This window comes from Sorex araneus, chromosome 4, assembly GCF_027595985.1.
Source record: "Sorex araneus isolate mSorAra2 chromosome 4, mSorAra2.pri, whole genome shotgun sequence".
In the NCBI taxonomy this organism is placed as follows: Eukaryota; Metazoa; Chordata; class Mammalia; order Eulipotyphla; family Soricidae; genus Sorex; species Sorex araneus.
The window spans coordinates 153247769-153273909 of record NC_073305.1 but is presented as its reverse complement, the minus strand read 5'-3'; the positions used below and the strand labels follow the sequence as shown (position 1 = coordinate 153273909).

At 37.2% G+C, this 26141-nt stretch overlaps 1 protein-coding gene across 8 annotated transcripts; it reads right to left on the bottom strand.

The window, feature by feature from the left end:
- Positions 1–84: 84 nt before the first annotated feature.
- Positions 85–16080, bottom strand: RNF146 (ring finger protein 146). Of its 8 annotated transcripts, none has more exons than XM_055135230.1 (4): positions 15947–16080; positions 8025–8132; positions 3908–3995; positions 85–2044 (listed from the first exon to the last, which is right to left on the bottom strand). In XM_055135230.1, exons 3-4 carry the CDS (start codon positions 3979–3981, stop codon positions 973–975), a joined length of 1146 nt encoding a protein of 381 aa, XP_054991205.1. In that variant the 5' UTR covers positions 3982–3995; positions 8025–8132; positions 15947–16080; the 3' UTR covers positions 85–972. The 8 variants fall into 8 exon arrangements, with proteins under 8 accessions (XP_054991205.1, XP_054991207.1, XP_054991203.1 ...); XM_055135232.1 differs by having other exon boundaries at positions 8025–8127; positions 15947–16065; XM_055135228.1 differs by having other exon boundaries at positions 86–2044; positions 3908–3998.
- Between the last annotated feature and the right edge of the window lie 10061 nt (positions 16081–26141).

The window sequence follows — 26141 nt, the reverse complement described above, 5'->3', positions numbered from 1 at the left end:
CTACTAATGATGATTATAAATAAGCCTATGATTTAATTCACACTAGTTTAAGAATATAACTACTGAGCTAGGCAGAGAAATACAGTCTTACTACCATATGAAATTTAAGTTTCATAGGCTGCAGTTTATTATCATACATGTTTAATGCAGCATATTGCCCATAATCCTGTTTCTTCTCTATAAAGAAGTCAAACTTTTGTGCAAATAGCTATTAAAATTGAATGCTATCAATTCAGACTAATGACATTTGGCTAAAGGTGTCAAAATATTTCACGGACTCAAATAAAAGACAAATTATTTTTGATAAACTCTAGAATTTATTAAATTATAAATCCTGTAACCAAAAAGAAAAATGCAGATCAAGAGAAATCTCAAACTACAAGGACTAGACAGCAAAGCCTATTGGAACGCCATGAAGTGTTATGAACAACATTCTGAAACGTAAGTTATTAGCTGTTATCTTTACATTTCCATTTCAGTAACTTTACTATTAAATAGTTGTTATTCATCTATTTTAAAATTCCAATTCATATCTATCCTCACATTAAGCTTCCCTTTCATACTGATACCAGACATTCTATAGGTGCCAGATTTTAATAATGGGTTTATGTCAATTCATGCAGAAAAAGAAGACGCAGTGCAAAGTCATGAGAACCGGAAGTAATGCACAGATAATACACACTGGCCAAAAGAATTGAAGCAATTAAAAACAAACAAAAAACGTGAACTATAAAATAAACAGACCTCAAGAAAACTGGGTTAATACAGCTCTCAACTATTAACAACCAAGTTCCTTACATTAAATAAATTTCTCAACAGAAACATGTTAGACTTTTAATTACAGGTTTGTCCTTCCCATACCCCTTCCCACCCCAAATCCCAAAATGTACTACTAGGGATGAATATAATGTTACATGGGCAGAAATTTACAGAGAACCACTTGAACCTTGAGCATAGAGCTGAAGATTTTATTTAAACTTCAGTTACTGTGCATTGTCCATCAGGCCGCCTAGATCTAACACTCACCGTTCCACCCCCTGCCACCGATCGGTCATTTCCCAATTGATCTGATCTATCAGATACTGTCTGGTTTGCATTAGGAACCAAAAGTCTCTGTTGGATCAAGGACTGTTGTGCAACTAGCGCAGATACATCCTCACTATCGCTACTAGCATCCGATTCCGTTTCCTCAATGGAGGTGTCTGGTGCAGGAACCCTGCCTGAAGAGGGTGATTCATGATCCTCTTCTCCTTCTCCTCGATGACTCCTTTCAGTTATACTATCTCCATTGAGCTGTAAATGAGCAAAAGAGTCTTCTAGGGAAGTGCTTGCATCAGGGGATGGTGTTGCAGGACTTGTCAGCTGACCATCTACTGATGTCAGGGGCCTCACAGAAGAGACCAGAGGCTGAACAGAAGCTCCATTTTGTGCCGATACACTGTCCGCTCCATCTGCAGAGTTCTCTCTTGCCAGGTTTACGGCATTAGCATCACAATCCAGTCTAAGTCCAGCTACTCCCTTCTTTGGTATATCTATTATATCCCGCTTAATCTTCCTGCGACGTCCATGTTCATTTCTCCTATATTGAACCATATTTTCAAGATCGGCAACATACAAAAACCCAGCAATTAACATTTCAGTGCTCTTTTTACCTTTGGAAAAAGCATCTTCTAGCTCTCTACTAGTACGCTCATCATACTGCCACCACCCATTTCTTCCTTCATAATACCAGGCATATTCACCATTTCCTCGGCTTGCTGCCTTGAGTTCTTCTGGTGACAGTAAGGTTGGCTTGTCAAGGAAATCCTCTGGAATTTCTTGTCGACAAAGAGCACATCGCTTTCCAAGCCATGAAGCTCCCTTCACACACAAATAGCAGAAAACATGCTTACAGGGTAGACTGACTGGGTGAACACATGTTTGCAGACAAATGGCACATTCAGGGACAGTTAGAGAAGGTGTGGTATTAGAACAGGACTCATTTGCTTTCCTGTTCGTAGGAAGCATATTTATTGAATGATCGATTTCACCACAACCAGCCATCCTAAGAAAACGAGAGAAAATACATTAAAATGTTTAAATTTTTCTCATATAAAGTCAGTAATTCAGAAAACACCTATTAAGTGCAAGCGACATACTAAAAAATGGTGACACAAATGATGAAAGTAGAGGGAATCAAATGTAGGAAAATCTGTGATTTATATATCATTTTACCTGTGTGGGGCAGTGAAGATATATATTTAAAATAAAAGTATCACTCCCTCTCAGTCACAGAACTTATAAAACAGAACTAAATTTAAAGATTTAAAAGTAAACAATTCATTTTACTCAGTTGGGGGTGGGGTGGGGGAGAAGTAATCAGATTATATTTGGAGAAATAAAATGACAATGATACCTTTTAGGATATCACAAGTTCGAATTCTGCAAATATTTTCAGGTATTAGTATATTTTGGGTTCTTGACAAGAACATAGCCTTGATATAAAACTTATACCAAATTTACATTTAATATCATTCAGTCAGTATAAAATTTAAAACTGAATCAGTATAACTGAAATCTTAGAACGTCTTTATCTCTGCTTTATATCTAAAAAACTCTGCTTACATCAGTTTTATTTCATTCCCCTGTCAAGTGAAATACTGAAGGTTTCAATTACTATTGCCATTTTCTAAACATGTGCTTTTCTTGGTGTACTCTTTTAGGGTGACCTCATCTATTCTCATTATCACCTATATATAAATGACATACAAATTACTATTAGTTCAGGTCTCTCAGTCTTACACCTTAATTTCTAACAGTCTATTTTAGATATTTTCTTACATAACGAGTATCAAGATATCTTGGATATCTTGCATAAATTTAAGGTTTTTCCTTATCTGTGCTCCACTTATGACAGGACTAATCACCACTTATCTAAAAAACTCATCCCTGAAACTCTTTCTATTCACCCAAATCAGCTAGTTTTAGTAATTATCCCCTAGTTTCTGAATCCATATTCTATATACTACTCTTCTCTAGTCACCAAGTAAACTGTTTATTAAATTACTATACATGATTTTTAATGTCACGCCTTATTCCTTTCACGCTTTAAAACTTGATCTTATATCAAAGATCTACAGACTCTGCATAATTTAGATTTCACCTTCACATCTGCCTGATCTCACTACAAACTTCCATTTATTCAGGCTTAGAGCCATGATGGCTACCCCATCCAATAAAAGAACTTTCTCTATGATTATTTCCTCAGTTCCTATATCCCCCATCCCTCCTTACACCCATTTTATATTTACCTCTTTTAGGAAAGTTTCCATGACTAGATCAAATGTTTTAAAAAAACTACTTACTACAGGCACTTCTAATTTTGAGCATTCATCTAAATAGAAATGTTGCATTTACTTATTTCCCTTAAAAACATAGGCTTACTTTTAACTCCTCTTTTTCCATAAAAAGCCTTACAAAATCTGGTATTTTAGCAAAAACTTTTAAATAATTTTTGATTCATCTTTTCAGCAAGCCTCTATCTACAGCCAACAAATAAACCACAGAACCATGGATTATTCCCAATATTTATAACTAGGACAAAACAGGCTGAACAATAATGTCCTGAGAGAGAGATGGGGAATAGATCATTGCCACACAAGCCACAAGGGAGAAGAGAAGTGCAGGAGAGGGAAGAGAAAGAGGAGAGAGAATTTTACCATTCATTAAAATTCCCACTTTTGTAGTGAAGTGTATGTTGCAAAAGTTATGAGCACCACACCCTCATGAGCTATTTTGATTTCCGAAAGACATAAAAACCAAACCTGTATTTTTGAACTCAGTCAAGGCATCTTTCTTTCCCCATTCTCCAAATGACTATTACAAAACTTTTCTAAAATCCTAGTTCAGATATCCTGGATTTCCTTACCATTTAGGACCTTGGGACTTTGGTGAAGGGATGTTGATGCTGGTGGGGAGGTGTAGAGTTTGGAAACTGTACATGAAACTCAGTCAGTCTGCTGAGGACAGCCAGGTGTGGCCCAAAACAAAAAGAGAAAAGAAAAAAGAATCCTCAAAATACACATTTATCTTCATTCTTCTTGGCTAAGAGTAAGTTGTTTTCAAAACTAACCCCCCCAGTTTCTGATTAAGATTTTGATTTTAATTCCTAAGAGAGTTTAATTTTCTATATCCTTAAGTTTCAAAAATCACTAATGTAAAATTCTACTGATTTCAATAAAATATTGTTAACTACTTCATAACATTTGTATAAAATTCTATTGGTTTCTAATGGCCTCAATCTCTACTTGATCCTGCCACACTTAATATTAAGTACCTACTCTTTTAAAAAAATTTTATACTCTTCATTTCCATGGCTATATCCTCTCCAATTCTCCTATTTCCTTTTTCATTTGTTCTTCAGTTTGTTTTAGGCCTATACCGGGTCATGCTCAGCAACCACTTCGGACTTTGGGTTGATCATGGCAATGGAGGAATCAAACCCAGCCTCTTGCATGCAAAGCATGTGCTCAGCCCACCAACCTATTTCTCAGGCCATCAACTTTCATCCCCTCTTCCCCCCGCTTTTCTAACTTCCCTTAATGACAAGTAATACTCATAATGTTCTTCTGTGGGGGACCCAATGTTCACAATGGATTGAATGTCGAGAAATCTATTATTTCAAAATTAATATAAATATCTACCTGCCACCCAAGATCTGCTCTAAAACCTGGTTGCAACTGTGTACCCAAAAGGTCTAAATCAATATTCTCCAGGTACCTGAAATTAGCATGACTAAAAAGCAAAATTATCTGCTCTTTTATACATGCATCCTCTTCCTTTGCTCTACTTCTTGAAAAAAAACTTGGGAGTCATCCTTAAGTGCTTTCCTATTCCTTCCCTATTCTCTTTTCTACAACACAAATCAGAATGTTTCCACTATCCCCAAAAACTGTGGCCTTAAGCCTCTTGAACATGTAAGATCATGCAAACGTGTTCTCCCTCCCTCGAATCATTTCTCACTCTTACCTCTTCTCATTTGAATCATGTCTTAATTCAATCTTCAAGTTTCCTACTGGCTACATATCTAGCCTGTATTTCTAAGAATTTGTCTTCAAGTATACCAGGGCTACAGTATTTGGTCCACATGCCAAAGAAGGCCCAATGTATCAGGTCCATGACAGCAGAGATATGTACACTTCTTGTCAGTGCCACTGCCCATCTGTTTGTAGTGAATGGCTTAAGAATCATGTTATAAATATCCAAATGGTCCTTGGAAGGAAAAAAGTTTCCCACCCCTGGGGCTGAAGAGATAGTAGAGAACGCAGGGCTGTATATTGCCTTGCATGTAGCTAACCTAGGCTCATCCGCTGACCTAGGCTCGATCCCTGGCACCCCACTGGATTCTCCAAGCCCTGCCAGAATGATTCCTGAGAACAGAGCCAGGAGTAACCCCTGAACACTGCCACGTGTGGTCCCTAAATTAAGATACAATAAAAAGTTCCCTACCCTTGAAGTATACTGACATAACTGATGAAGGCTTTAGAATAAAACAAACTTAAAATTCTGACTTCACTATTTTTTCTGTATTGACCAAAAACAGTATTTCACAGTGCTGGCAATAAAACCCAGGACCTCAAATATGCAAAGTATGCACTTTACTAAGTCATATCTCCAGACCCTAAAATTCCATTTTTCTAACAAATATCCCAAAGGATTACTTGCAGAAACCTCAGAGACACACTAAATTAGGGAAAGTGGCTTCATTTCCCTAATTCTTTTCTTCACCAGTGAGGCTACTAAAAAAGTGATTAAACTGAGCAATCTAAGCTAAATAGCTAGAAAGCACCTAGGAATATAGTAGGTACCAAACACTCATTCCCTTTACTTGAAATCTCTTTCTCTTCCACCATTTTACCACAGACTGCTTCCTGACTTTGTAATGCTTATTTAGGTAACAGTTTTCCTTACTCTCTCCTGCTTAAAAACTATTTCCTATCTTTTTCATATTGTTAGAATTCTAATAATTCTAAAGAAAAAAAATAGGGACAGGGAAGCAGGTCAAAGGGCTGTCACAGGAGGTTCCAAACTCAATCCCTGGCACTTAAAAGCCCTCCCCACCCCCCACCCTCACCCCCACACCACTAGATGCATTCTGGTTATCTCTAGCACATTGTCAAACCAAAAAAAATACTGACAATCATGCTGAGGATCATGGGGGTGGGGTGCTGTGGATGGGAGTAGCTCCTGGCCTCACTGTGCACTGCTTTTGTGTGTCCCCCACCTCCACCAAAAAGAAGTCAACAGAAAATTTCTGTTCATACTCAACACTGCAGCTAGAATTAATCTTCAGTTCTCAAAACATTTTAATCTTAATATAGCATTTGTTCCACTACTCAATTATTAATTATGTATGTCTCAATTACTAGACCACAGTAAATGTTTCTTGATGGCTAGCACCTGGAATATTTGACTTACACAACTGAAAAGGAGCATTATATGTATTTTTTAATTTCAAAATATTTCTATGCACATAAACATGTTATATACATACATAAACAAGATTTTTACAGAAGACCTATTTTCACAACTTTGTTGTATTTTTTTTTTTGCTACACCCTGGCAATATTCAGGGACTACTCCCGACTCTCTATTCAGCAATCACTCCTAACTGGCTCTGGGTTGCCAGAGATGGAACCCAAGCCAGCGAAATGCCAGACAAGCACTTACCTACTGTATTATCTTTCTAGCCCTTATTTTCTGAACTTTAAATAAAAATATTTACTGGTTTCAATTTTCTATCAAATTCTTAACACTGACTAGTAATGACAGGCACTCTTTTAATCAGTTATGAAATTAAAAGCATCTTATCAGAAAAGTAGATGATCGATCTCTAAACTGGGAAAACAAAATAGTATTTACGAAAGGTCACTCTTTGGTTCAGTTTGTTTTTAATTTTAGGGACACACCTAATGATGCTCAAGGCTAACTCCGGGCTCAGCATTCAAGAATTACTCCTAGCGCTTTATGGAGGACCATATAGAATGCCAGGGATGGAACTTGGGTTGGCCGTGTGCAAGGCACATGTCCTACCCACTGTACTATGTTTTCAGCCCCTGGTTCAGTATTCTAACTGCTACCAAGACCATGAAAGACAGTAAAATATTCACTGACTTTTTCATGAGTTACATCAAGTTAGTGTTCAGATGGAAATGACATTTGTCATACAAAACTAAAAATGTTTCATTAAGAATACAGGGGACAGAGTAATAGTACAATGGATAGGGGACTTGCCTTGTACAAGATCAACCCTGGTTCATTACCTGGCAACAATATAGCCACTGAGCCCTACCAGGAGATTCCTTAGTGCAGAGCCAGCACTAAAACACGGAACACCAAAGGTTGTACCCCACCCCCAAAAATGAATCAAGTTCAATATGAAAAAGATCGAGGGAGCACAGTATTTTAGAAGTTATATTTCACAAAGAATAATATAAAAACAATAAAATGTGAACGATTTTCAACATGAATTAAAATGCAATAATTTACTAAGTTAGGAGAGGAACTTAGTAAATTAAGTTAAAAAAGTATGAAATTAAGTTTCTTTAATGTAGTGAAACATTTTTAGTGACTAGTATTTTTATAATACATACTTATTCACACATTCTATTTTCCGACTTTCTATGCGCACACTCCCATCTTTGGTTTTTTTGGGGGAGAGAGAGAGAGAAGAGAGAAGGAGAGAGGACAGAGAGGCTAAGACCCAAGTAAGAGTTTACAAAAGTAAGGCAAAAGAGTTTACAAAAGTAAGGCAGAAAAGCCTTACAAAAGTAAGGCTTTACAACTAAGCCACATGCTAGCCCCTTCAGTTTCACTTTTTAAAGATTCTCTGAAATCCACTTAATAATTTAATATGAACAGAATTTCTATCTTAATAATGCATTAACACAAAATACTTTATATTAAAACTAATTATGAGATACTTTACTTCAAAACAGTCTACTTCATATACTGCCATTTTGGAAAAGCTATGATGTTATACTTACATTTCTGTTACAGATGCCACAGATGCCTGCCATTAAAATAAAACATCATCATCATCAACAGGCAGCCAGTTCGCAGTATTTTCTCTTCCACCACTGGTTCATTCTATACTGCAAAAGAAAAACATTTCAACATCAACTTCTCTCAGACTAATTATAGACAAATTTAAATGAACAAAATTAGTCATATGTATGATCCTGTAACAAAATTCAGCACTAAGTTTTATCTCAAGAGTAAAAAAGTCAAGACAATGATACTTGCTTTCACCTGTTATTCAACACTATGCTAGATGTTCTAGCAATGCACTGAAGTTCTATCTAGAGTAATTGTAACTCAAAAAAAAAAAAGATATAAAGGCATACATAATGATGGAAAGTAAAACTCTATTTGCACATAGTGAAAGTTATCTCTATTTTATGTTTAAATTCTCAGAGAATTCCCAAGAAAAATAATACATTCAGCAAAGTTGCAGGTTATAGGTTCAATGCACAAAATTGTGTTTCTCTAATAGTCAATAATCCAAAAAGGAAATTAAGGTATCAATTCCATTTATACCTGCACCTGAAAAAATAAAATACCTTCTAAATGAACAGAGTCCAGAGTTCCAGGGAATTATGCAAAGTAAAAAGTGGAAGAAAAAAAGACACGTACTGGATGTTTTCACCTATGTATTACAAAAATACAAAACTGAGGCCCAAACAGGAAGCCAACAAAATAGCAAGCCTTGATAACAGAATTGAAATAGCCTTCGAAGGAGCAGAAGGTGCAGAAACTTTTGAAACAAACAGAAGGCCAGAGGGCTAGCACAGTGGGCTGGAGTACATGCTTTGCATGCAAGTTTGCACTGCATAATCCCAAGAACCACCAAGAGCTACCCACAATGCTCAGTCAAGAGTAGCCCCTGAGCACAGCTGGGCATGGCCCAAAATAAAAACTAAATTTAAAAAAAAACGAAACCAAAAATACAAATTAAAATACAAAATAGCTAGGCACCCACAACCAACAAGATGAAAAACATAATAATCATAATAATATAAGCTAAACATATGGAAAAAATTGCATTTATTGTTTGGAAAACTATAAAAACAAGTACTACATAAAGTGATTTACAAATCTAATCTAAGCCTTATCAAAGTTTCAACAGCTTTTTCTAAGAGATGGAAAAGCTATTTCTCAAATTTAAAGAATAATGAAATAACAAATACAAAAAAAAAACACTGAAAAAAAGATGTTAGATAACTCACAATTTCCAGTATAACATTGAAATGCTATAGTAATAAAGGCAATGTAGACTGTATAACAAGGTAGACAAACATACTAATAAAACAGAGTCCAAACATAAATCCACACATTTTATGGTCATTTAATGTTCATAAATGGTGTGAAGTCCATTCAATGGGCCAACAGTCTCTTAAACAAATGCTGGGAAAACTAAATTTCTATGTAAGAACGAATTAAGTCAGACCCTTCAAGCTATATATAAAAGTTAGCTGAAATGGACCCACCAAATCTTAGAATATAAGACCTATCAAACACGCTACAAGATAAAAGTATAGAGGTAACTCCTAGTATGGCAACAAAAGCATAGCAACTGAAAAAAAAAATCCCAACAAATTGGACTTCATCAAAATACAAGTTTTATGCATTACAAGACACTGTCCAAAAAAGTAAGAAGACAATCTACAATTTTTTTTACAAATTGTAGTAAAGATTTAGTAACTACAAATGCAAAGAATTTCTACAACCTAAGGACAAAAGACAAATATTAATTTAATGGTGAAAAAATTTGGGTAGATTATTTCTTCAAAGACATGAAAATGCTGCTAAGGACATGCAAAGATGCTCAACTTTATGTGCCTGACAAATTAAATACAAATCACAATGACTTATCACCTGACACTGATTAGGATGGTCTAATAAAGGAAGGAAAAAGGGAAGATCAGGATCTGGGGAGTAGGTGAACAAACTGGAATCCTCATATAATGCTACCTGTGGCGTACTCGATATGCCAAAAACAGAAACAAGTCTCACAAAAGAGACATTACCAGTGCCCGCTCTTGCAAATCGATGAACAACAGGATGACAGTGCTATATATATATATACATATATATGTATATATATGTGCTATATATATACATACATATATACACACACATATATATGTACACCCCCCCCCCCCATGATTTCTTTACCCAATTATCTCTTGTTTCCAGATCTTGGTTATTGTGAATAGTGCTGCAAAAAAAACATTGGAGCACACAGGTCTTTTCAAAATACTGTTTTGGGGTCCTTCGGATAGATGCCAAGAAGTGGAATTGTTAGGTCACGTGGAAGCTCAATTTAACCCTTTGGGTATAATTTGGGGTGGTGAAAACGTTTTGAACTGGGTGATAGTAAAAGCTCTATGAGAGTCTAAATGTAATTAGTGACATTAACTTGTTTCTTAAAAGTGGTAAACTGTTATCTATACAATAAAAGAATTAAGTGAAGCATATTCTATATGGACAAAATAAATATTAATAGAACCACCCATCAGTTATATTGAAATGTACCCAGCCACTGCTTTCCTACAAGAAGGTAGTATGTGCAAAGGATATCACATTAAGTAAGACTTACTAGTGATAGGCTATGTCCAAGTTTACAACCATTAAATCAAACTTTACTCTAAAGATTCCTTTTGTCTAGGAATTTAGAGGTACCAATCAAACTATCTCAGTAATAATCCTTTTTTCTCATTCCCTCCTCCTACTTCACCTTGCCCTGTAAGAGGCATATCACATTACACAAAACTTACTCAGAATTAAGCATGAATGATGACTAAACAGGTGGTAAAGGCCTCAAAGAAACAAGATAGGAGGGAACTAAAACATCTTTCAATTTCGTGTGCCGCTCAAAGTATGAGAGTAGAACTCCCTAAAATCTGGGATGTTAGTAGAGAAAGGCATCTTTCATGTGTGTGTTTATTCCACCAAATGTTTAGCTATTTTTTTTTTCTTTTTGGGTCACACCCGGTGATGCTCAGGGGTTACTTCTGGAGGTGCTCGGGGGACCATCGGGGATGGTGGGAATCCAACCTGGGATGCCACGTGCAAGGCAAACCCCCTACCTGCTGTGATATCACTCCAGCCCCTAACAATAGCTCTAAACTAGAAATACTGAAAAGTAAGTGGTTAAAAGGGTTTCTACTTAGCCTTAGTTTTCATTTTACTCTCAATTTAGAATTTGGTCTTTATAATTACTCCACTGATCCAACTTTACTCCTAAGTATTTCACTACTTTCTACAAGATACAGTTGCATCATAGAAGATTCCCACTCACTTCCCTGGCAGTCTTCTTTAACTGTAGATTTTCACGCACAAGGCAGAAGGTAGCATACTTGCATTCTAATATTATTCTTAGCAAAAGCACTTTACAACTGAACATAATGACCTATACCTATTTTTTTGAACACTGAAGAAACTGACTTTATATCCTCAGTATTAGTCATCCTCTTCATCTTAACTCATGGCACATACTGGAAGGTTATTTAAATACCTTTGAAAACGAGCCATCTAAAACCCAACACAGAGGTTCTTAAGACATGTGCAATTAAAACATTTCTTTTAACCAGTCATATTAAAAGTAAAAAACATAAAAACAATTCAGTTATTTAATTCACTTATCGAACCTAATTTAACAATTCACTTATTTAACCCCTTATATTCAAAACAATACCATTTCCACACTTATTCAATATAACTATTGTGAGACTCTATATTTTTGAGCTTGTGTGTAAACTATGAAATCTGGGATAAACTGTATACTTTATAATAGCATGATCCTATTCATACTAAGTGCTCAATAGCTCCATGTTGCTAGCAGCCAGCATGTTGGGTAATATAAACTTAAAATGTCTGCATAATAATATTTTAATACATTTACAAGTCAATGAACAGAAAAAATTAACTCCTCCCGTGGTCTTTAACCATACCTTCTCTAGACAAAGACCAAAAAGAAACTTGCATATTCTGTTTGTGCTTGAGATGGGCTAGGTAATCTCAATTATGCCAAACTGATCCATCAATAATAACCTCTGGAAATTCTAATGCTAGTTGGGTACAGTATAAGGGATGACAAAAATATTCGGAATAGTCACATGAAGTCCCTAACTACATTATCTGAAACAAGTGACTTTTTAAAGGTATGTACGTGTTGGCAAAGGACTTTCTAGTTTAAACAAAAAGTGAGAAGGATCTAATTGTAACTACAGGACAAATATCTCAAATTCAACAGTCTTTGAATTACTACAGAAAATTTACAATATTTTGACATATATAATACTAATTATTTAATGGGTTAAGAATCCTTCATCGGGTGAAAATTTATACATAAATGAATTGTTAGGAAAATAACAAACAAAAAAAAACCTCTGAATATATTTGAAACTAAATTATTTCTGTTCCTTATTAATTCAGAAGGGATAAAAAGCGACAGGCTAAATTAAAAAATACATAAAAGTTTAGAGTACACAGTGAATTTAAATAATTTATTCACACAGAAATAAGTATGTACCAACTATTAATACTGTGCAATTTAAATTTTGTGAGCACTCAAATTCATATGCCTATTATCTACATATACTATCATTTTCTCTGAAAATATCAAGGTTTAATTCTAATTCGATTTTCAAGTGGAATTCAAGATTAAAAATATAATTTTCCAAGATAACAAATTCAAATAAATACTTAAGTAATGAAGGGAAAGCACATAACAGTTTAAGTATCAAACTACATTTGAAAGCCCTGTATTTTTCCAGTATTAATAGTAAACATTTAATAAAAGTATTATTTAATAGACAAAACAGGAAGTATTCTTTATAAAAACCATAAATGACAGAAAATTATTAATCTACCAATTTTGGTATTCAACCCTTCCACAACACTTTATGGTGATGGAGTAGAGAGACTTAGTGTAATTCAGCAGATATATTTAATACTTCTTTTACAAAAAACCAGGTTGGAAAATATTAGTTACTAAAAGGCCTACTGTTTCCATCTTTTAGCTTTGTTAAAATTTAACTTACAGAAGGAAACCGGGTTGCATTGGGAAACAAAGTCTCCAGTGAAAATTCATTTCAACTTAAAGGGCAATACTTTCTACATAAGTTATTTTAAAGAATGATTTCCCTTATTGTGCAGCATGTCTCTTAAAAAACGTAAGGTATGGCAATCTATGATCCTAACATTTCATACTCAAGCTTTACATACTCAAAAAAGTGAGATTTGTACTTTATTTTAATGAAACATAAATGTGATCAAATACTGTGAATGTGAACAAGTAATATATCAAACAGAAGTACATATCTGCAACCATTTTGTGAATAAGAAAGGCTCTGCTGCTAACAGTATTTGACCCAAGCCAAGTCGTAATTCTCACGTCCACAACGCTGTAATTCTGAATTATTTAACAGTCATCTAACATGTTTTAATTATTGAGGAAAGATAATAAGCCACAGATATTAAACAGTCCATAAATATTCACGTGGCTGAAATAGAATTCAAAATATGATGGTTACCATACCCAACAAGAATATTCCTAACCCACAATGCTGGCTCCTAAATTCAAGTTCCTTAGGTATAATGTAAGACCAGTCAAGAGAATGAGAAGGTTCACCCAGCAGCTTCTCTTAAGAAAGGAAAGGCATTAAAATGCCCAACTGATGGTATGTTACAAGTGTCATGCTTAGCAAAGAGCTAATACACAGACTCACATGTTTTAACAAAGTTTTGTTCTGAAATAAAATATTTAAAATATTTAACACTACCTGCCCCTTTCTTCTGACAATCTGATGGAAAATGGCATCAAAATACTTCACCAGATGATATATATACTTCCTCAAAGGGCGAAAAAAAAAAAATCATCTTCTTTCTTCTCTAATGACTAGCCATTTGAAAAAAGTTTTCCAAAAGTTTTTAACGAACAGAAAATAACAGTATCTCCAAATGTTAAATTCCCCTTACATTTGTTTTGTCTGTAGCTTACATAGGCCCATTCCAAACCTAAAATCGGAATCAAAGGTCAGTCTTAACAAAATGCTCCAATTTAAGATATACAAGACTCAACAAAACAAACCAAGTTACCTAAAATCTATTTTCCTAAAGTGGCATTCAAGCTTCCTGTTTTCTCTTCAAAACAGGCCTTACTTGACATAGTCTCATGTGTCTTTAGACCAGACAAACCAATTTTGACAGTCACGGAAACAGCAGAACCAACATCAATAAAATCCTTTTATGAGTGCGGGTCATGTTCATGTTCTCTAATTAAGCCACGTCTTTTAAAAGTCTACATATAGATCCATGTATTAAAAACACAAAGCAGTTTGAGGCTCCCACCGTCTGTAAACACAGCCGGCTTCAACGCCAAAGTCACACTTTCCGCAGCACCCCTACAAGCAAAAGTCGGAGCGCGGCTGAGGGGCGGGGCGGGGCAAGCCGCCCCCCCCCCCCCCCCCGCAGTGGCCCCCTTTGGCACCTCAAATGTCAATCTTAGACAAGACAAAGCTGTTTTCCTCTCTGGAGACTCTCCTCACCTCAATCCCAGTTTCAGTAAGGCAAAAAAAAAAAATAAATGTCACCGTGCAAACAAAAACGTATTGCACTTTCAGAACTTGGGCTGGTTCGGTGTGTTCAGCGTCTCCAAAAACGCACTTACAAGGCGGGGTGCGCGGGGGGGGGGGAGGAGGAGGGATCTAGTTGCCCGAATGAGTGAAAGTAAAATAAATAAAATAAAATAAAATAAAATAAAATAAAATAAAAACAGCAACAGTTTGGCAGAGCTTTTGCCTAGCAGCCGAGGAAAAAATGAAACAGCGACAACAATGGGTGACCTGGACTCTCCCCCCCACCCCACCCCCCCGCACATACTCCCCCATGTCCCACCCCCCTCCCAGGAGCGGCTGGCGGGGTAAGGAAGCGAACTCTCGCAGCCCGCAACCAGAACAAAGCAACAGCCGGGGCTCGGGAGATGCGCCGGGCCACGGCGGCCCCGCGGGGGGCCGGCGAGCGGCTCCAATTGTTCGGCGGCGGGCACCGCCGTCAAAACAGGCGCGACTCCGCAGCGCCGGCTCTGACCCGGGCGAGAGGTGCAGGGGGGCGGCTGCGCGGAGCTGACCCGCCGAGCACGCAAGGGGCAGCGGCAGGAAGGGGCCGGGAGGGAGCCGAGAGCAGCGGCCAAAGAGACGCCGGCAAAATAATAATTAAAAAAAAAAAAAAAAGCAGCAGGGGCAGGACGCCCTGGCTTCCCTCGGACCCAGGCGAGGCCACGGGAGAAGCCTGCCGCCGGGGAGAGAAACAGGGCGCGGGTTTCTCTCCCCGCTCCTCCCCCCAAACTAGGGTCACTCCGGAGTCTGGAAGGGCAGAAGGTCCCCGAGTTGGAGGCCTGCGGACACCCCCGCCCCGGGCGGCCGGAGAGGAAGAGCCGGCGGCCACCGAGGCGGCGCCGCGGACCCCGGCGCCAGAGGCTGCGCAGTAATGGCCGCGGCTCCGCCTCTCGCACCCCGACCGAGTCCGGCGCCGGGGCCGCCGGCCGCGGACCACTCGCACCGGCCGCCCGACACAGTCCTCCTCCCGACGACGGCCACCGCGGCGGCCGAGGGCGGGGGCGGCCGCCCGCGAGCACCGGGGCCGGGGCCGGGGCCGGCATCCCTGCCGGGCGCGGGCACCCGCGGCAGCCAGCGGGCGGCCCGTCCGACGCCCACGGCCCGGCCCCTGACCCCGCCGCCGCCCCTCCTCGGGCCCGGAGAACCGGGCCGACGCGGAGCGCGTCGCGGTTCGGGCTGACACCGCGGGCCGGCGCGCCACGGCCCGGGCGACGAGCCGAGCGGAGCTGACTGCCACCCTACCGCCCGCCCCTCACGCCCCGCCGGGGCCGGGCCCAGACTCGCACCTCTCAGTCAGACCACAGCCGCGGCCGCCTGGGAGTCGTTTCTCTTCGGCCTCCGAGCCCCGCAGCGGCCGGGGACGCGCGCGGCCCTCACGTGACCGCCCGTCGCGTTGCGAGGGGCGGGGCCGCGCGGGGCGGAAGCGGCGCCCGAGCCAGTCTCGCCCCGCCCCGCTCCCCACGCCCCGCCCCCGACGCGCGCCTCGGGCTGCCCTCCCGCCTTTTGCGTTTTGGGGGCCTTCGATTTGACTTTGGATCGTCCCAACGACTTTATGCATATACATATATATGAAGCCAATTTATTTCAGGGCCCTTTCATCCATATATATCAATATATAACCAATTCCTGAGGATTACCATCTGTTCTATGGTAATCAAGTATGCGCAGTATTTTCCATATATATAAATACACGTATATATACACATATACATATATACATATATATATATTGCTTTTCTTGTAACTAGGAACTATACGTCAATACGCCAGAGAGACTTCTGGGCCGTTGGAAGTGAGATTCGTGTAGGGCCAGCAGGTGGTGCTACTCAGAAACCCAGCATTCAGAACCAGAAAAAGTTAGGTTTCGGGACTAAGTGCTTTTAGCAAAGAACTGCTTGTTCTCTTAAAAAAAAAAAAAAAAAGGCGGGCAACTTCTAAGATTGGACAGTTTATTCATCTTCTGAATAGTTGTGCAATTTAATCTGAAAATTAAAAGATTCTTCCTTTTGGGACTCATTTTCCTTAACAGAATCGGGTATTGGAAGCTGGAGGAGAAAAAAGTGAAATCGGTACAAGAACTGAAAACTAAAGTTTGGCGCATACGTTTGATTTTAAACTTCAAAACCCTGGCACAACTCTCTGTTTGATTTTAAACATGGCCAGTTCTTACTGGAATTCACTCTTTCTTTAATTTCAAGTGAAATGAGTTAGAAGAGCATGCTTCTTTTTTCTTTAAAAGAGAATATTTCATCAGCATTCCAGTACCTTATGTGCAATGTTATTGCATTTTGACATCTCATTCTTTATTCAAGATTGGAAAATTTCAGTATCCTTATACAAACAGAAATTTGTTATTCCTCTGAAACTAATTTATTTCAGGGCCCTTACATCCATATTATCAATATGTAACCAATTCTTGAGGAGCACCATCAGTTTTATGATAATCAAGTATGAACAGTATTTTCTATAATTATGCATTTTTATTACATTTTTACATTTCTCTTTGAGCCATATAGATATACTCATCCCACATACCCTATGAATAGATAATAACAAAACTTTAATTTATATGTATTTTAAGATTCCAACTTGAAAAGATACTAATATTAACATTTGCCAAAACAGTGTTATAAATGCTTTACACTAATTAACTCACAATATACTATGAGATAGTTACTGTTGTTAATCCCCATTTTTACAAAAGGCATAGCCCAGACTAGAATCCAGGTATTGAATAACCTTATATTAGAGTTAACTTAGTTTATCTTTTTGTTTTTATCAATTAGTAAATGACTTGCTTACAGATTTTTTGGTCTAATATACAGTCAGGATGGGAACACAGGTATGTTTCAAGATCCATAAATACTTTAACTAGGATAAGTAAAACACAGTTCTTCAATTTCTCTTGGCACCTATTTGGAATAGGTTCTCTAAATTATTTGTAGTCTCTTCATTTACTACATGCATAAAAAGAATGAATCAACATAAATCCCAATACAATGCCCTTCCATGCTTCACCATGATCTTAGTTACCTCAATGAATAATTTTGTTTTCTCTTGTCTATCTTGTCCTCCTAAGAGTGTGGTGTGACACACCCTGGTATTCAGGGGCTACTCTTGGCTCTGAGCCTAAGAGTGATCCCTGGCAGTGCGTAGGAAACATGGAATAGCCCAGGATTTGAATCGGGATTGGCTCTAACCAACTCGTTAATTTCTCTCTCTTGAATCCCATATCCTTATTTTAGATAATTTGTTGGCTTCAATATATACTAAGAATGCAGCTACTTGCCACCTCTAGTACAATATACATTATCACTTCCTTTGATTATTGTAATGTCCTGGGTCTGATCTTCCTATGTATAGTCTATTCTAAACACAGAGGCCAAAATAAAATTATTACAAGGGAAGTTATATCATGCCACTTTTCTGTTCAAAACTTCTCATGGCTTCTGCAAAGCAAAGTAAAAAAAAAATCATCTTTTCCATCCATCGTCTACTAACCACCTATTTAAAATCATGACATCCTCCAATCCCAAGATTTTGTATTCCCCTTGGCTTTTTAATCCCCATTATTATCACAATGTAAAGAATGGTTTTGTTTGCTTAGTCCTCTTTACTCTGTGTCTCTCCAACATGAAGCATAAATCTTGCAAGGCCAGGAATTGGTGTTGGACTTTACATATCATCTTCTAAGATTAGGGTCTGTTACATTAATAAGAGCTTTCTGTAATTCATGTTAAATAATGTTCATATAAGTGAATGAATATGTATATGCATTTATATATGAAGCAATTGGTATTGTTCTTTCAAGAAATCAAGCCAATTTCTTAATATTTTTCAACAGTTGTACATAAAAAGGAGAACTGAATGTATCTCACCCCTACCAGCAACTTGGAAGAAAGATAGTGGAATTTCTATGAATAGCATTGGACAGCATTTCTCAACAGTGTCAGAAACACTTAAAAGTCAATTTGTTTCCAGAAATTGTTAAGATGCCCAAACTTTTCATGGTTTCCTTAAATAGCCAGAGTCTAACCAATTAAGGTATCTCTATAATAATTTTACTGTCCCTTGCTCTCTGTTCTGTTTCATTAAATCAAAAATAAAGAAGTTGCAACAGACTACTAAGAACTGCTTATTGTGTATAAAACACTATCTCTCATGAGAGATAAAATATTTAATGAAAACCACATATTAGTCCCATACATTTCTTCTCTTCCATGTTATCCTCAAATACCTCAAAATGTTTTATGTTAATAGTTTTGCTTCATGATCAAACTATTTTTATAATCTGAAGTAATATCTGAAGGCAACCATGAAAACATTCACGGAAAAAGTATATCTTATTGTGGAAAGTTATTGATGTAGTTTGTTTGGATTTCAAAATGTGTTTTTGTGTTCCCTGGCAATCCTTGAGAAACTTTCAGAGGGTCCTGGAAGTGAAAATTGTCTTTTGTTTTGTTTTGTTTTTCTTTTTGAGTCACACCCAGCGATGCACAGGGGTTAACTCCTGGCTCTTCACTCAGGAATAACACCTAGCGGTGCTGGGGGACCATGTGGGATGCTGGGAATCAACCCTAATTGGCTGCGTGCAAGGCAAACACCCTATCTGCTGTGCTATTGTTCCAGTTTCCAAATTGTTTTGATGATACTAAGTCTCTAGTTACCTTTTTTCTATCCCTCTCCTCCTTCCCACAAGTGGAGTTTTCTCCCCCAAAAGTTACTTAATGTGTGTTGTAGCATATGGAGTACAGAAGTAGATACAAACGCTTGACTCAATTAATTTAGGTTAAGCATTAAAAAGATCTGAAAAACGTAACATAATGCCACTATTCTTTCTATGTTTAGCTTTGTTTTGAAAGTACAATTGTTTTTTCAAAAATTTTTAATTTATATATTTAAATTTGCAATCAATGTGTTGTTTCAACGTTAATAAATATTTTAAATAGTTCTGTTTTAGTTCTAGTTTGTAAATATTGATACCTTGATACATTGACAAGTATCAACAGCAGGGTTGTTTCTTTTTTTTCAGTTTCCTATTATGTTTTTAAGCAGAAGGGCTTCTAAAACCAGAAAGAAAAGTTTGATATCATGATCTTGGATTATTTTTTTGTACCAACCCAAAGTTAGATTTCTTCCCATGTGCCAGTAATCATCTGATAGCTACGAACACAGCTTTTTCATATGTTTGGAAACAGAACAAACCAGATTCCGGAATGCACCCATCATTATAGCTAGCAGATGAATATGAGCAAAGCCAAGGGGAAGTTTTGGAAAGAAACTTTTCCATTGCAGTTGAAGATTTTGCTCCCCAAACTGATACATACCCTGACCTCTGTCCTTCCATTTCATGTTGTTCAAGTTATAGTGATAAAATATTATATATTTCTCTATTAGAATGCCATTGTAAATAATTATAGAGTAACCAGTTTTGCTTGTGTTTCTTCTTACCTAATGTGATAGTCAGTGCTCTTCTTTCCAGCTTGATCTCTGTTCCTACTTTATCCCTAGCAGTTACAAAGGAAAAATAACAATTGTGTGTTGGGAAATAGCCCAACACAAAATAGTGAGTTAGTCAAATTTTGTGTTCACTTTAAAGGCAAGAAAACCTTTTGAAGCCCTAATTGTATGTTATTAAGATATATATATATGCAGATTTTTACATGCCTAGTATTGGCAGAATTAGCAATTATATTATCTGCATGTTCTATGTGCTTTTTAATTAAATGATATTGCTCTCTTTTAATACTGAGCTTAGTATTAAAAACGTGAATATAGCCTCTATTTTACTTTCAACAGAATTACTTGATATTTAATAGCTAGGTCATTAGTAAAAATGGTACAGTATACTCTAGTACATAAAGGAACAGGTTAACAATAGTAGAGGCACTAAATAGATTTTAAACTGTCATTTAAAGTAAAATATTTAAAATATCAATTTCAGGTGATTTTATAATAATGAATATTTGGTATTTTATTAATGGATGAAATTTATGCACAATAATTCTTGGCCTAACACATTACAATTTAGAAACTTAAATTTTGCTTTTGAATGATAGCGGATGCACAGGGTTTATTCCTGACAGGGCTCAGGGAACAGTATGTAGTGCCCGGAATTGAGCCTGGCACTGGGATTAAACCTGGGTAGGTTGTGTGCAAGGCAAACGCTTTATATTCTGTACTATTTCTCTGACTCCACATTTTAAATATTCTTCAGAATAAAAAGCTCAAGGACCTTAGTCATGTTTTGTGTCAAAAGCACAAAACCTTCTAAGTGTTTCAAACAATAGGAAGCCTATTGCAGTGCATTTGATTGCAACATATTAGAAAACTAGAGAAGTTAAAAAAGGAATCCTGAAATCGGTAACTGCAAAGACTTAGTGATCTAAGACTAGAGGAACACATTCTTCTTTGAAAAATTAGTATAGGTAGGTAGGTGCTCTTGGGAGTCTCAGGTATCCAGGAATTCATCACAAAAATGTAAAGACATTCTATTGAATAAGGGAAAGTGTTTTTACACCATTCACCTGACAATATCATCCGACAATATAGCCATGCATGTGACAACCAAGAGATGAGGAACTCTAGAGCAACAAAAGCTACAAGTTCATTAAAACTCTAAAACTCTAGACAACAAAAGCAACAAGTTCATTAAAATGGGAGAACACTAAAAAAATGAAAAGAAAAAAGATCAAAACATTTGAAAAATAAAAATAGGGAGAAAATCTGAACAGATATTCACTGAAGGAGAGACATACAGATGGCTTAGAGGCACACGGAAAAATTCTCATTATCACTTTTTAGGGAAATCATATCAAGGGAAAGTCTGATACCAATTCATACCTGTGAGAATGACCTGCATAATAGCTCACTCATATGTTAGATACAGAAAAGCAAAGCACTGGAACAGACAGAACCAAATGGAAATAAACTGGTGGATTCACACTGCCTGTGGTTGACAGAGGGGACAGGAGGAGATGGGACTGAAGCGAACTGTGGTGGAGGGATATTGGTACTTTGGTGGTGGTTTTGATGTGGTAACATGCATTTGAAGAGGTATGAAATTGTGTCCTAACACATGTGTTTTATAAATGAAGGTTATCGCAATGAAAGAAAATGTACAGTAGAGCAAATAAACCTTGGGCAAGTTTCGTTAAGATATTGGATACAAATAAGTATTCTTAAGAATGAGAGGAAACATATCTCTTCATTCTCAGCAATGGAAAACTAATTACCAAATGCTTTCTTTTCAGCAGATCGACTTTAGGGGGGAGAAACTCCAAATCAATAATAGTGAATTTTTTTGTTTAAATATTGAATGTAATCAAAGTAAAGTGAAAGTAAAGTGAAATTTACCAGTTACACATGCGGGGTGGGGGGCTGGGGAGGTGGGGGAAGGGGGGAGGTATATCATGATTCTTGGTGGTGGAATATGTGCACTGGTGAAGGGATGGGTGTTTGAGCATTGTATAACTGAGACTTTAACCTGAACAGCTTTGTAACTTTCCACATAGTGAATTAATAAAAGAATTTAAAAAAATAAAAAAAAATAAAGAGGGCAGGGAAAATGCTACCTTGGGGGAAACAAAGAATGAGAGGAAAATTATATAATGGAGGAAGTTATTATTACTAGGTAGCACTATACCAAAAGTTTTGAAAATGTTAGAAACATGAGTAATTTATAACATATCAATCTTATTTGTACACAAAGAATACCTTTTTAGATTTTGGACATGATAAATCAATTAACAATTCTATGTAGAACCTTGCTATGTTCTAAATGCATGTTACCTCAAAATTCACAGTAAATTTATATTAAAATCCATGTTTCCACAATATTCATAGGTGGGATCTCTGAGAAGTGTTTAGGTGTTAAAAGTAGAGCCCTCATGAATGTAATTAGTGTCTTTTAAAAAGGCAATACATGGACTCCCTCCCCACCCCTTCTTCTGCCATAGAGGTTACAAATCTGAGATGCAGAAGAGTTCCCAACACATAAAAGAATGTGTTGATTTCCTGAGTGAATAAGCTATCAGGACTTTGGTATTCTGTTACAGCAACCCAAAAGAAATTAAGGCAAATTTCTTATCCTGCATCTTTGGTGGTTTCTTCTGGTCAATAATGTTGCAACTGAAGTTCAATTACCTCAAGAAGATTTTTTTCTGATGATTCATAGTTCCTCAATCATCCCTCAGCCTTCACATCCTGTCATATCATGCTGTTAATTTCACTAGCTCGCTTTAAAAAAATCTTAGTACTTGTACTTTGAAATTTTATTTCTTGTTTGATACATCTTCACTTTTGAGAAATCTAAGTTTCTTTTCTTTTCTTTTGTTTTTTTCAGGGATGGGGGCGGGTCACACTTGCTGATGCTCAGAACTTACTCCTGACTCTGCACTCAGAGATCATTCCTGACTGGCTCAGGGAACTATATGCGATGCAGTGGTGGAAACTGGGTGCGCCATATCCAAGGCAGCACCCTACCTGCTCTGGCTGACCTGAGTATGTAAGTTTCTTGAAAACAGAAGCTTTGATTATTTTTGCTGTCCAGTGCAAACAGAACTGAGGTACTAAATTGTTAATGTCAATAACACTCTCTTTGTTTTGTTTTGTTTGGAGGAGATACCCCACAGTACTCAAGGACTATCCTTGGTTCTGTGTTCTGGGATAGTATCTGGTTGTGCTTGAGAGACCACATATGGTGCCAGTGATCAAACCCTGATCAGATGAATGCAAGGCCAGTGTTTTACCTGCTATTCTTATTTATCTGACTCCAAAAAATCTTAAATTTATATAATTATTTCTTAGCAAAGAAAGATCATTTCTAGAATCATAATATATGTCCAATATAGAATGACTTTAAAAGTAGATCTTAATCTGATGTAGCTCCATTTGTTTATCTTTGCTTTCATTTTCTTGGCCAATGACATTATGTCATTGAAAATATCTCTAGATTCAATTTTATGAAATATCTGCCTATGTTTTCCTCAAAATAATTTGTGGATTCGGGTCCCATATTTAGATACCAAAAGTTTGAAAAATTATTTTTATTAAAATGTTTAACTTGGTGATGGAGCAATAGCACAGTGGGTAGGGCATTTGCCTTGCAAGAGACTGACCCAAGTTTGATTTCCAGCATCCCATAAGGTCCCCTGAGCACTGCCAGGAGTAATCCTGAGTGCATAAGCCAGGAGTAACCCCTGTGCATCGCCCGGTGTTTCCCAAAAAGTAATAAATAAATAAATAAATAAATAAATAAATAAATAAAATGTTTAACTTAATCATTAATTAAATATGTATTAAAATTTTAATTTAGTAAGTATATAATTTAAAGTCAGAATTTCAAATTAAAACCTGAAAGGCTGTTATCGGAGATAGATAAGTTAGTGTCATTATTATTTTTATTATTTTAGTTTTGGAGTCACACCCAGAGATGCCATGGGATAAAGCTCCGTGCTTAAGGATCACTCCTGGCAGGCTCAGGGGACCATATGAGATGCCTGATACTGAAGCTGTGTTGGCTGCATGCAAGGCAAGGACCCTAACTGCTGAAGTATCACTCTGGCCCCGACAAGTTATTTTGAAATTTAATCAACTGTGGAGGAAATAATAAACAACTACTAACATTAAAATACGTAGCTTGAGGAAGGAAAATTAAAATCTTCATATAACAGGTGATGATTTCAACAATTCTTGGAGAAACTTGCCAAAAAATGTACTGCATTTACTTCTCATATTATCAAGCACAGATTGCAAACTGTAGTTTTTTGTATTATGACTGGGTCATATATGTATAATGTTTGTTACATGACACTCTTTTTTTTATTCAAGAAAAGCACACATGGTCACATACCAAAAAATTCTAAAGGGCTGGAGATGTAGTTCAGAGGTTTATATGTGTGACATCCTGGGCTTGATCTTCAGAGCCCAAACAGAACATAACAAAACAACAACAAAAGCAACCAGAGAACAACAAAAAAAAATGAAAAGACAATATAAATCAGGGGATAGAGCAACACTAGACATATTTTCGCAGATGGCAGAAATTGGCAAGAACAGAGAAATATGCCTCCCAATCCCACCCCCATGGTTTTCTGCAATTTGGCACAACTCTCCCTACCTTCTGTTTGATATTAGCTTGCCTCACACGTTTTTGAATGACTCCAATCATAGTCACTTGAGTTGAAGTTTCCAGATATATCTCGTTAGCGATATAAGACAAAACTATGAGATATATTAGAAAAATGAGTGAATATTTGGTTGTTGTAAATTAACTTAAGACAACTGATGAAAGATCAGGTTTTAGACAATTTACTTAACCATAGTGTCTGAGGGATGAGATGATTAATTACTTCCCCATAATCTATCAGATTACAAAGAAAGCAAAGCTTAGACCAAATTCATCCACACATGCAGCCATTTATTAAGTTTTCTTTTTTAAAAAATAGATAAAGCTTACTAGCGATCAAATCTTGGTGTCATTTCATCCCCAAATGGACAAGACATAGACTCTTAGATAGATTTTTGTCCAAGCAAGAGTAAGAAATATCTCTGAAATTTTAGTCTAATTGACAGTTGCTTTTCCCCAATGGTGGAAAGGGTAATTCTTTCATTTTATTTACTAAATTTACTAAATATCTGTAATCGGTGAGGTACCTTCGTTGACATAGGAGGATTCCACAATCAGTGTTATATATATATATATATATATATATATGCATGTATATATATGCATACGTATTTTAAGCTGCAGAAAATAGTTTATATTTTTGCTGCTGTGCCTCAATCTAACAGAGATTCCCAGCAGCTACTATAGGCAGGAACAATTCTAAAGTCACAGGCGTACTCAGAATAATTCATCTCTCCAGCCTCAGAAAGTGAAGAAAGCATCTTCCTCTCCCAAATAGGGGCCCACTTCATGTCCTACTCTAATATCAACTGCTTTCCAGAATGATCAATTTTGAATGAATCCTTTCTTTTATTAAGAAAAAAAATGATCTTGCACCAAAGTTCAACTGGCAATCACAACAGGATTCTACATTGGTATATTTCCCAAGACCTGTGTAATTCAGTCACGCAATGGACATCTGTTGTTTATGCTTGCCAAAATCCATTTCCCCTTCGTTTGAAATGGTGCCCTGAAATTAACATAGGGAAAAGTATTCCTTCGTTATTGCATACACCCCTGGGTACAGACATCAATCATTTTGATGTCCCAATTTCACCTGGCCAAGAGATGGACATGTGATCCAAGCTGTATCAATCATCTGCTTTCTTTTTCCTTGGAATTTGAAGCACATGCAGAATGAGGAGGAAGGTGGGAAAAGCAACTTGAGCTGATCAATCCTGTCTGACTCTTAATTATCATTCATTTACGTTTTCCTATAAACTTTTTGACTCCTGGCTTCTCCAAGGCTGATTCTGACGTACTGTGAAGTTATGTCATATTCTTCAATCCTCCAAGACATTTTCTCTGTGCCT

Bases quoted from the DNA above. Each gene is read 5' to 3' on its own strand.
- RNF146 (XM_055135230.1), bottom strand. From the start codon at position 3,981: ATGTACAGTTTCCAAACTCTACACCTCCCCACCAGCATCAACATCCCT. The intron at 2,045-3,907 runs GTAAGGAAATCC...TCGTTTTCTTAG, and splicing joins AAGTCCCAAGGTCCTAAATG to GATGGCTGGTTGTGGTGAAA.